Here is a 13,770-nt window from a genome sequence, read left to right on the forward strand (position 1 = left end):
TAATACTCATGATAATTGTTTATATTAAATTTATTTTTAATTTCTATTACCTAGACAAAACAATCTCTCAAAAATCCCAACTCTTTTTAAACGTTGCCGAAAAAGTGCTAATTTATTGCTCTTCTCGTGCTTTATATGCTTCGAATCTATATCGTCTTATGAATCTATATAAGTATGCCTTATGGTTGTTTTTGTGACACCCCTTTTATCACACCACTTGCACCGTTGCAAAGGCACTGAATGTTACTTTTTTAGGAAATTCTGGACCCGGTGAACCACGTGTCTTGATGACCGGCTTCAATGTTGTTCGAGGTTTCAATGACATTAGACCCGCCGATGCAGCCAATTCACGCAGACGTTGAGAGAAGCCATTTGTTTGCGAAGGTCCACCTTCGGATCCATCCGTAACATCGGCCGTTTGATGGGCATTTGGCACTGTATTTACATTTGTGACTGGATGCAAGCGATATATTTGTCCTCCGCCATTTGGATATATTAGACTAGTATTGCTGACATTATTTTGAGGCGCATTTGCTGGTGTTATATACCTGTAAATAGATAGATAAGATGAGATTTAAATTTCCTCTAATTATAGAAAAAATAAATATTTTTATATATCTAAGTGGAAAAATTATACACAAGATTAGGGAAAAATATTTACTTAAATTGTGTGTATAGATCACACACGCCATTAAATGTGTGAAAATGCTTTGGAATGTGTTAATTTTTTACTCGATGCATGATATTTATTTTATGTGAATTTAAACTCTACAAAAAATATTGACATTTCCTTCTATTATGTTTTTCTAGCATGGAATGAGATATAATTATTGTGAATAACGCACAGTCACAAGGTTATAATAAGAGCCTGGAATGAATAATGACCCATACATTTAAAAGTTTTAAAATTGATTTTTAGAGATATTTTACTTTTAAGACAATCCATCAATTTGGCTGATAAGTCCCCGGTCTGACACATAGATGGCGTCGCTAGTATTATATGCATATTATTTTTATATAGTACCAACCTTCAAATGATTCGTGTCAAAATTTGACATCTGTAAGTCAATTAGTTTGTGAGATAGAGCGTCTTTTGTGAAGCAACTTTTCTTATTGTGAAAAAATGGAAAAAAAGGAATTTCGTGTTTTGATAAAATACTGTTTTCTGAAGGGGAAAAAATACGGTGGAAGCAAAAACTTGGCTTGATAATGAGTTTCCGGACTCTGCCCCAGGGAAATCAACAATAATTGATTGGTATGCAAAATTCAAGCGTGGTGAAATGAGCACGGAGGACGGTGAATGCAGTGGACGCCCGAAAGAGGTGGTTACCGACGAAAACATCAAAAAAATCCACAAAATGATTTTGAATGACCGTAAAATGAAGTTGACCGAGATAGCAGAGGTCTTAAAGATATCAAAGGAACGTGTTGGTCATATCATTCATCAATATTTGGATATGCGGAAGCTCTGTGCAAAATGGGTGCCGCGCGAGCTCACATTTGACCAAAAACAACAACGTGTTGATGATTCTGAGCGGTGTTTGCAGCTGTTAACTCGTAATACACCCGAGTTTTTCCGTCGATATGTGACAATGGATGAAACATGGCTCCATCACTATACTCCTGAGTCCAATCGACAGTCGGTCGCTGAGTGGACAGCGACCGGTGAACCGTCTCCGAAGCGTGGAAAGACTCAAAAGTCCGCTGGCAAAGTAATGGCCTCTGTTTTTTGGGATGCGCATGGAATAATTTTTATCGATTATCTAGAGAAGGGAAAAACCATCAACAGTGACTATTATATGGCGTTAATGGAGCGTTTGAAGGTCGAAATCACGGCAAAACGGCCCCATATGAAGAAGAAAAAAGTGTTGTTCCACCAAGACAACGCACCGTGCCACAAGTCATTGAGAACGATGGCAAAAATTCATGAATTGGGCTTCGAATTGCTTCCCCACCCACCGTATTCTCCAGATCTGGCCCCAGCGACTTTTTCTTGTTCTCAGACCTCATAAGGATGCTCGCAGGGAAAAAATTTTGCTGCAATGAAGAGGTGATCGCCGAAACTGAGGCCTATTTTGAGGCAAAACCGAAGGAGTGCTACCAAAATGGTATCAAAAATGATACCACAGTGGTGAACTTATCTCTTATCACTGAGTGATGCCTGATTCTATGTTAAGCTCAATGACAAGGGACCTCCTTTTTATAGCCGAGTCCAAATGGAGTTCCACATGGCAGTGAAACCACGTAGTGAAGCTTTGAAACACTCAGAAATGTCACCAGCATTACTGAGGTGGGATAAACACCGCTGAAAAACTTTTTGGTGTTCGGTCGAAGCAGGAATCCAACCCACGACCTTGTGTATGCAAGGCGGGCATGCTAACCATTGCACCAAGGCGGTTCTACCTAAGTCTTTACTTTTCATGTACATCCTAAAATGCTCTTCTAGAGATGGACTTAATTTTCACTTCACAAGAAGTTTCTTTGAAGTAATTTATCAAAATCTTTTGTTTTCGCAATAAATTTAATTTGTTTTAATTTTATCGTATATTAAACCCCGTAAGGACAAACAAAAGGAAATTTCTAAAAAAATATTTGAAAATTGTATCGTTTCCTTTACTAAACAAGTAAGGAAAGTCTAAAGTCGGGCGGGGCCGACTATATTATACCCTGCACCACTTTGTAGATCTAAATTTTCGGTACCATATCACATCCGTCAAATGTGTTGGGGGCTATCAGAAAAACATATATATGGGAGTAAATCTAAATCTGAACCGATTTCAACCAAATTTGGCACGCATAGCTGCAACTAAATCAGAGCAAAAAATTGGCCTCTGTGGTCATATGAGTGTAAATCGGGCGAAAGCTTTATATGGGAGATATATCTAAATCTGAACCGATGTCAACCAGGAGCACGCATAGCTCCAATGCTAATTCTACTCCCTGTGCAAAATTTCAATGAAATCGGAGTAAAAGGTTGGCCACTGTGGTCATATCAGTGTAAATCGGGCGAACGATATATATGGGAGCTATATCTAAATCTGAACCGATTTCAATAAAATTTACCACACTTGACTACACTACTAATTGTACTTCTCGTGCAAAATTTCAACCAAATCGGAGTAAAACTCTGGCTTCTGGGACCGTATTAGTCAATATCGGGCGAAAGATATATATGGGAGCTACATCTAAATCTGAACCGATTTCAATAAAATTTGGCACACTTGACTACAGTACTAATTGTTTTTCTTGTGCAAAATTTTAAGCAAATCAGGGTAAAACTCTGGCTACTGGGGCCATATAAGTCCATGTCGGACGAAATATATATATGGGAGCTATATATAAATCTGAACCGATTTCAATCAAATTTTTCACGCATAACTACAATACTACATCTACTCCCTGTGCAAAATTTCAACCAAATTGGGCCAAAACTCTGGCTATTAGAACCATATTAGTCCATATCGGGCGAAAGATATATATGGGAGCTATATCTAAATCTGAACCGATTTCAATCAAATTTTGCATTTTTGCTTAACTATACTACTAATTGTACTCCTAGTGCAAAATTTCAACCAAATTCGGCCAAAAATCTGGCTTCTGGGGCCATATAAGTCCATATCGGGCGAAAGATATGTATGGGAGCTATATCTAAATCTGAACGATTTCAATCAAATTTTGCACACTTGACTATACGGCTAAGTGTTATGTTTGTACAAAATTTCAAGCAAATCGGTATAAAACTCTGGCTGCTGGGTCCATATTAGTGCATATCGGGCGAAAGATATATATGGGAGCTATATCTAAATCTGAACCGATTTCTTCCAAAATCAATAGGGTTCTATTCTGACCCAAATTAGGAACATGTGCCAAATTTGAAGGCGATTGGACTTAAATTGCGACCTAGACTTTGATCACAAAAATGTGTTCACAGACAGACGGACGGACGGACAGACGGACAGACGGACATGGTTATTTCGACTCAGGGACCCACTCTGAGCATTATTGCCAAAGACACCATGTGTCTATCTCGTCTCCTTCTGGGTGTTACAAACATATGCACTAACTTATAATACCCTGTTCCACAGTGTGGCGCAGGGTATAAAAAGACAAAACAAAAAATACTATATTCTCATTTTAAGAATTTTGTAAAATTTGTAAATTTGAGCAAAAAATCGTCCATCACGAACTTGGTATGGTACATAGAAAAAAATTTTAGGAAAAATTTTCCAATTGAAGGTGAGTACTAAGTTCGAGTTTAGCCGCTAAAATCAAAAATAAATCAGTAAAAAGAGTATAAAATTATACCTATTTGATGCAAATTTTGTTATAACTAAATATAAAATAGCCCAAGGCAAAAAATTTATAGTGTTTAATATGGTGTATTTAATAAAAGTAGTCATGAAATAATGGCAATTTTACTCGAACTTAATACCCACCCTAAAGTCTAAATTGAGTTTTAAAAAAATATTCAATTAAAAATTTAATTGATTCAATAAAATTTTTAATTGATACAAAAATCAATCACAAAAAATAATAATATCAATTTTTTAATTGGATCAATTAATTTTTTAATTAGTATTATCATTTCTGTGATGGAAGACATTTCAATTAAAAATTAATTGGATCATTAATTTTGTGATTGAAGACAAAAAATATTATATATTTTTTGTGTGTACTGAAGACAATTTTAAATACATTTTTTTAAAATTCATTCATACATTTTAAAAAATTCGTTGCAATAATTTATTTACAACAAAAACACAAACAATGTTAATCTAAAATGTTGTTTCTAATTATAAGTTTTCTATGTATACAAAAAAAAATTTGTTATAAAACTGATGCTAAAATGAACTAATATTTATTGCAAACATTTTATTTTGTTTTAGTTTATTTTTAAAATTTTGTAAGAAATTTTCCCCAGCCCAAGGATTTTTTCTTTATTCCAAATATGTGCCAGTAAAATTTCAATGACATACAAATTAGTTCAATTCTAACTAAAACAGAAGAAGTTTTTCGTTCACTTCCCAAAAATAGTAAAAATGAAGTATAGCGTGGTTAAAATGGGAATGATCGGGAGCCTAAGATTTTTTCTTTATGTTTAGATCATTGTGTCTTTTCGAGAAAGATGAATTTCGTAAATGGTAAATATAAATCCAAAAATGTCGGAAAATTTTCGTTAATTTAATAAATCTCAAACTTTGGAATACAATTTAGTTCAATTTTCGCATGAGATAGTTCATTTTTCCCATAATGTAGTTTACTTTTTTTTCTGTGTATGGAGTTTACTCTATTTCTAATTTTTATTTTTGTTAAACATTTTTTTTATGAAGTTCACTCATCCACCCTAATGTATATGAGACAAACGTGTATGGATTGCATGTAACGAAGTTTAAGGTCAACCAGTTAACAACATAAAATCCGTTGGGTCATTGCCTTTTATTTCAAGAGATTGAATGCATTTCAATATTCAATTCATTGCAAATAAGAACACAATTTTGAAGGCTTTGGAAAAAGAAAAACTGTAAAATAACCGGCTTATTATACAATTAATTAATACGAATGCACAAACAACATGAGATGAATAATATTCATGTGTATATAATAAAAACTTTAGCTAAGGAATATATCAACTTTAAAGAGGTCTATCACACTGGTTCTTCAATTGATTAAAACAAAAAATGTTTGTACTCAATTTTTCATTTCATTTGGAAAGTTTACCTGTTGTCTGTTTTATTTGATGTTACGGTAGGTCATGAGCTCGTTTTAAAATGAAGAGTGAAATTCCTCACACTATATGGTACTTGTACTTTGACTATTGTTGTCTTTTCTGCATAAAATTATAAAAAAAAATATAAATTGTTTCTCAATACTGGTTTTGAGCTCATAAAGAAACCTTCATGTTTATTGTATTAAAAAATATAGTCTGGTAAGAAAAAATTAAAATTCTTTTCTCGTATTTGCAAACTTAGAAAATCAATCTATCTTGCTAGAAAGTGAAACACCAGAAACTTAAAGTAGTTTTCTTAAATGTATATGCAATAACTTCCCCGTAACATAGATACGTGAATCTGATGCCAATGAATCTTAGAAGATGGTAAATAATATTGCTCTTTGGTATGCGGATAGTTTTTTTTTTGGGGAGAAATTATGGGTGATTCCCATAGAAAGCACAAGATAATTTTAGCTCACTTAGATACGGGTTTAGAAATCCTATAGAATGGCGCCAATACCGAGTAATGAAAATTTTGTTTTCAAAACAAAAAAAAAAAAATGTACTTTCATTTTCGTTCAATTTCAGTATACTATTGCGATTAGTTTGATGCTTGAAATAAATACGTATAAGTAAATAAGAGAGACAGTGTCATTTTTACAAAATCAATCAATTTAATTTCGGTTTGTGTTCACAATTTCCGAAAGTATTCAATATTTTGTATATTTAAGTTGAAATTTATCATACAATTTGCAAAATTTATGGTAGTGCTAATGCAATATTGTTTGCCGTAATCTCAAAATAATTAATATGTCGTTTGGAGAATATTTTATAAATATGTATACATGGCCAAAAGTTCGGCCGGGCCGTATCTTAAATATCCACAATCCATACAAAAATTTTCTTTGAAAACATCTCCTCGATGAAGGCCGGTACTATGTTCATTCTTGCGAAACAATTTTATAGAAACCATTATTTCGCACATGAAAGCGGTGTTTATTTAGGTAATAGGGAGAGCTATTTAACAGGGAGCGCTATTTAACTGGGAGCGATTTTGAATTAAGTTTGTGCTTGCTGCTTGCTATGACAAAATGAACATTTTATTTTTCCTTGGGCAATTAATCTTCTACTACTTTGATCCTTTGTATATTTTCGGAACAAAAATATGATCCGTGTTTGCGTTATAAACCCATACAACTAGTTTTAGTAAATAAATTATTTCTTAATTCACATTACAAATGGTGCCATGCTATAAACGTTAGTTTTTCAACTCGAAAAATATAAAACAAAGTACTAGAAATGGAAAAATTTCGCTAGTTTTTTCGCACTTTTGGGTTTTGTATGGGATTTCGCAGCGGAAATCGAACATAGTACCGGCCTTTAGGTAAAATATTTTTTTTTAATTTCTGGAGGGAATCTTAAATTTCCCTCCAAGAATTCAAAACATTTTATGGAAATATTACACTGATTCATTATTGTATAAATTATTGATCTAAATGGATCATTTTAATTTTCTTGAACCAATTAAATTTTTATTAGTTTTTTTTATTTTTAATTGTGTATAAATTACGATTTCTATAAACTTAAGCCGAAGTCGAATTGTAAGATTTATTGAACTTCAAGTATTTTCAAATTTCAAGCAAATTGGGAAAAAAATTCGTGTTCTTATGAAGTCAAATCGGGAGATCAGACTATATGAGGCTATATCAAAACATGGACCGATATAGAAAAAATTGGCTATAGCCTTTTATAAACTTAAAATATCTCTAGATTTTAAATTTCAAGCAAAAAGGGTAAAAGCATCAATTCCATAGCTTCATAGAAGTCTTATCGGGAGATTGGTCTATATTAAAACATCGATCGATGTAAATCGAAAGCATATTTCCCAAAATGCCTTTAGATTTTCAGTTTCAGGAAAACTGGAACAAATAGCTGTGTCTACATGTTAAATCGGGGGAACGGTTTATCTAGGGCCAAGGGAAACATGGAGCGATTAACCTAATAGAAAAATTATGTTCCAAAATCGTGAACGGACGGTAACAAAATGAAACAGAAACGTTCACGAAAAATCAAAACGGAATGTTCACGGTCTCGCCCACGGGCGTTCACGATTTCATGAACGACTTTCATGAATGACATCAAAAGTCTTGTTAGACGTTTCTATGGCAACTCCGTCGGTGTGTAATGCGCTAAGGTGACTGTTAGCGCGTATGGTGCAGGCAATCCAGATTCGAGTCAAGGTAGTGGATTTTTTTTTATAAATTCATAGCCATTACGTTTTCAGATCATGAACGCTGGTTGTTGTTTTGACAACGCAACACAACACAATTGACACCTTCTGTTCTCCGTTTGACAAGACGTGTGTGTTGATTCACTTTCATGAAAAGATCGTTTTGAAATGATTTTTTTTCTATGGGTGTATAACCCATATTCTAAGCTCGAACATGATCTGCCTGCAGACAAAAAAACGAGTCTATGCAAAAATTCAGAACAATAGCCTTAGGTTACAACAGGCAGGCGGATATTGTTAAATCGTCTTAGAATTTCACTGTGATGAAAAATAAATATTTATATTTTATATGGTTGCACCCTCAAAAAAAATCGCTTCTCTAACATGTGTTCCAAACATATTTTGCAGGAAGCACATATATTATTGGATACTGCCGAAACATTAATATGTTTGTTTCATGTGAACATATTATATGTTTGGAAGCGTTTTGAGCCCAAAAATATTATATGCTAGGAAGAATTTTCTCCCCAAGAATATTGTGGTCATTCTCTCACATAATTTTCACTTCCACGAAATTTTTTAGTTCTTGGCACCTTTTTCTGTGATACAAATAATGTTGAAGAAATTATTCAACTTTTCGCCTTGACGGAGAATCGAACCGGGAACCATGGAATTTGTAAGCCAACACACTACCACTGGGCTACGTGGCTGTTACAGTCACCAGTAGACAATTATCGTTATGAGTTACATTTATATAGCATAGTTTGCAGCGCCCACGAGACCACGCAAACATAACATTATTTACAAGAAACATACATTTGTTGGCCACGTGGAACAGTGGTTCGCATGTCTGACTTGCATGCAAAGGGTCATGGGTTCAATCTCTGCTCCGACCGAACCAATTTTTTTTTTAATTTACACATTTATATTTATACTATATTAAATTTTTATAATGAAACTTCGAAATGTGGGTTATTAAAGATTTACAGTCAGAAACAGTGCTTGATATAAACGAAATGGACTGAGCTTTTGGATAAAATATTATTTTTTATTGCATAAATAACAATTTTGTAACAAAAAACTGTTTTATATAAAAGTTTGAAATTTTGAAAGGAATTCAAAAACTCTAACGAAAGAAGAACGTGGAGTCGAGCACAAACATAAATATATAAATAATTTTATAATAAACATACCCATAAATTTATTTAGGAGTGAACAATTTTTTACTAGCATTTAACACTATTTTAAATGCATTTACAATTTTCTCTTTACTGCGAATAGTCATTCTAATATTCAAATTAAATAATATTTAGACTTAAGCATATCAAATTTTTGGCCTTTTGATTATCTCGATGTGTTATGTTGATTTCTTTCGTCAACCCTCCCGGTTTCCATCTCTATTTCTTTCTCTATACTCTCTCTGTTGCTCTCTAAATAAAATATTACAACATATATATGTTTACTCGAAATTTGTAAATGTATATATGTTTACATTCACACATATTATTTTTATGAAACATTCATGAGCCAAACATAATATGTTCTAACATATTAACATATGTGTCCCAAACATTTAGTGTTAGTTTAGGAACATTATATGTTTGCACTTAAATATATTGTGTTTAAAAATTGTGCCCGAAACACATTTTGTTTATATCGGAACATATGAAAAACATATTTTTCTAACAGTGTGGAAATCGAATTTCGAAGTTTTGCAAAGGCACTGAAAAAAATTATTACAAAATATTAAAGATTAGGCAACCTAAATTTTAGGATGCGCAATTTATTTCTTTAAAATAATGAGATTTTAATTAAAATAAAGTTTATAATCTTTGTTTAAATTTTTTTTTATTAAATTTAGGACACAAATTTTGGAAATGTGCATCCCTCCGTTAAAGTCATATATCTTTGATATAAGGCAAATTTTTCTTAATGTAAAGAAACAGGTTTTTTATTTAAAGAAATCGTCCTTAAATTAACTGAAATATTGAATCTTAAAATTCAAGATAAAGGCGCTTCAAGTATAGTCTAGGACTTATTTTGGGGATTTAGCATCCTTGCTTTAAAGTTTTTTTTTTTTGAATTAAGAAAATATTTTGTGCGTTGATGTATCCGCTATAATTTGGAGCTTTATTAATATACTGCGAAAAGATATTGAAAATTCGATAAATGGGATCTCTATCTTAATGTTAATTTTATTGATCCTAGATTTAAAGCAACATAGGTCGCTAAAAAATGTCTTTATTTGAAAGAAGCCGCATCTTTGGCTCGGAATCAATACTGTAACAATGTGGTAATGTTGTAACATGTTTCAGAGATGTCACATTGCTATTATTTTTCAAGCATTTGTTTGCGTTTATATCTACACTCAAAAAAAGTTTACTTGGATCCAAAGATTTTGACTTTCCTTTAAGGATTTTGGTATTGATTCCGAGCCAAAGATGCGGGTTCTTTATAATAAGGAAATTTTTTTGCGACCTAACTGGCTTTAAATCTAGGATCTATAAAATTAAAATTAGGATACAGATCGCATTTATCGAATTTTCATTCTATTTTTCCGGTATATTAATAAAGCTATTCACGTACAAACAAACGCCAGTTTAAAAATCCAAATTATGATGGATACTTCGAAGTAAAAAATATTTTCTTAATTTCAAAAAAAAAAACTTTAAACCAAAGATATTAAATCCTCAAAATAAGTCTTAGCCTATATTTGAAGAGTTTTATCTTAAATCTAAAGATTCAATATTTCAGTTAATTTAAGGACGATTTCTTTAAATCAAAAATGTACTTCTTTACTTTAAGGAAAATTAGCCTTAGTTCAAAGACATGCGACTTTAACGGAGGGACGCAAATTTACAAAATTTGTGTCCTAAATTTAATGTAAAAAAATTTTGAAGCAAAGATTATAAACTTCATTTTAATTAAAATTCCATTATTTGAAAGAAAATTTTCCATAATATTTTGTAAATTGCACATCCCAAAATTAAGGTTGCGTTATCTTTATTATCACGTAAAATTTTTTTTAGTGTATGGTAGATCAATTTGTTTGGTATATGGATTGAAACAGCCATTTGCCGTTCATAGTAACTGCCATATATTTTTTTGTAATTGTAACACAATCGGTACCTCTTGCTATTATAGCTTTTTCACACTAAATAGAAAAATCTATCACATCAAACACCATTGTTCACATGCGAATTGCCAGTTATACATGACTTTACATTATAATTAACATGCTATTTTAAAAAATATAATGAATCAAAACAAAATAATAATAATTATGCCGGTTTAAATTTTGTTTTAAAAAAAATTCAATTGTAACCAGTGATTTTTAAAGCAAGTCTTATATAGCGCAGGAAATATTGAATATATAGGAAGCCTACACATTAAAACGAATTAATACGCATAAAAATGATTTACACCCCCCTTTGCCTGACCATAAGACATTGACATCTTTTGCTCATGATCTTCAATGTAATTTCAGAATTCGTCGGTTTTTGTTGTTTTTTCCAAAATCACCTTGCCTGTGACACCATTGAAAACAATTGCAAAAAAATGTCTCCCCACAAAATGACATTGAATATATCTTTTAATGGAGTGGAAAGAAAAAACAATAACAAAATAAAAGTTCAATAGAGATTCAATTAAGATAAAGTTTATTTGAACCACAAATGGTTAACCAGGTGGAAAATTACATGCTTCATTCGTGTCTAATCTTCAAATAAAGCATGCCATTTTCCAATGTTACACTTCAGTTCCATGAAGAACATTACAAAAGGTAATTCACATTAAATGATGATGAGGAGGATCACACAAAAAAAAACCGTCGTCAATTTCAATTCTGAGGATTCAGGTATTTTTGCAGTGCTATCGCAACAAATGTGCAAAGCTAGCATGACAAAAGTGTTTTTTTTTACGACGTTGGCTCATTAAAAACTAAAATACTGTATGTTATTCGGGAAAATAATTTCCTTTTAATTAAGTGCAAAAGAAATTGTGATTAAATGGGGATATGAGCTAAAATCTAGATAGTTAATTTTCTAGAAAGATAGTGCTTTTTTTAGTTTTACGAGATTATAAAAAGGGTATTATAGGTGATTCTAAACAAAATGTTATATGTAATAATTGCTGGATTTTAAATACTGTATAATGGGAATTCGGGTTTCTCCCAATGAATATAAATACTTAAAACCTATAAGAACTTTTATGTTCGACTAATTTTTGAAAAAAAGAAATTGGTAAGAAAATTTGTAAAGATAAGTAATAAATATGGAATTTAGTGTGTAAAAAACACGCTTGGGTTAGTTTTATAAAAATAAGATATTTATGTTTGAAGAGGCTTTCCCTAAAATAAAATAAGTAATTAAAGTCTAAAGTCAGGCGGGGCAGACTACCCTTCACCACTATGTAGACAAACATTTGTGTTGCCATCTCAACTACTTCAAATTTGCTGGGAGCTATATAAAGGTTTGCGTTTCCAGATACAGATTCTTTTAATGGAGACAATTGTTTGTACTTCTACAAAATCTCTAGAATTAAAATTTAAATCGGATAACGCCCTGGGATGAAACACAATGCTAGTAAAAAAATATGGGACATATGAAGGGAGAGAAATTTTAATGCAATCGTACAAAAGAGCATTTATGATTTATCAGGCGTAAGTATTCGAGATATAGGACAATTTTAGTAATATTTACAATTTTTGCTACTCATCAGTGGCGATTTTACAAGGATATTGGTTAGATCTCGCCAAGACATGTGGTCAAGTGTGGGTTGTGATATATTATTTGGTCAAGTCGGGCGACTTGGAGCCTTATTTAAAACTCAACCGTTCTGTGGAAATTCTGGCATTACAGTGTGTAGGATACGACTAAGGTATGGGGAAATCAGCACAGAATTTTGTGTAAAATCTGGGAATTTTGGCCATATTTGTATAAACCGGAAAAACGAATATATGGAGGCTTTATCTAAATCTGAACCAAATTAGATCAAACTTGACACACTTAAATATCATATCAAATATATTCTATGTAGAAACTATCCAGTCAATTGGAGGAAAATCCCATTGAAAATGGGTCTAAAATATGATCTACCATATTTCCCCAACTCTGGTGTACGCATATATGGGATTTTGACTGAACCGATTTTGACTAAATTTGACATGCATAGTTAGAATAATAATTCTGCAATCTGTGCAAAATTTCACGTAAATGGGAGTATAACTTTGGCCCCCATGGTCATATGAGTGTAAATCGGGTGAAAGATATATATGGGAGCTATATCTAAATCTTAACCGATTTCAACCAAATTTGGCACACTTACCGATACTATTAAACGTACTCTTTGTGCAAAATTTGAAGCAAGTCAGGGCAAAACTCTGGCTTTTGGGGTCATATAAGTGCAAATCGGACGAAATGTATATATGGGAGCTATATCTAAATCTGAACCGATTTTAACCAAATTTGGCACACATAACTACACCGTTAAACGTACCTCTCGTGCAAAATTTGAAGCAAGTCAGGGCAAAACTCTGGCTTTTGAGGTCATATAAGTGCAAATCGGACGAAATATATATATGGGAGCTCTAAATCTGAACCGATTTCAAATTTGGGGACGATCGGACTTAAACTGCGACCTGTACTTTGCGCACAAAATACATGAACAGACAGATAGACAGATAGACGGACATCGCTAAATCGACTCAGAATTTAATTCTAAGACGATCGGTATACTAAACGATGGGTCTCAGACTTTTCCTTCTTGGCGTTACATACAAATGCACAAACTTTTTATACCCTGAACCACAGTAGTGTTGAATGATATGAAA

At 32.4% G+C, this 13,770-nt stretch overlaps 1 protein-coding gene across 1 annotated transcript in view; it reads right to left on the bottom strand.

Annotated features, from left to right (window-relative positions):
- LOC142220258 (uncharacterized) overlaps nt 1-13,770 on the bottom strand; it is a 183,863-nt gene that overhangs the window by 5,659 nt on the left and 164,434 nt on the right. The window contains exon 2 of the mRNA XM_075289285.1: nt 51-548. Within this exon, the coding sequence (XP_075145400.1) occupies nt 209-548 (340 nt within the window). The 3' untranslated portion in view covers nt 51-208. The remainder of the gene's footprint in view (nt 1-50; nt 549-13,770) is intronic.

This window comes from Haematobia irritans, chromosome 1, assembly GCF_050003625.1.
Source record: "Haematobia irritans isolate KBUSLIRL chromosome 1, ASM5000362v1, whole genome shotgun sequence".
NCBI lineage: Eukaryota > Metazoa > Arthropoda > Insecta > Diptera > Muscidae > Haematobia > Haematobia irritans.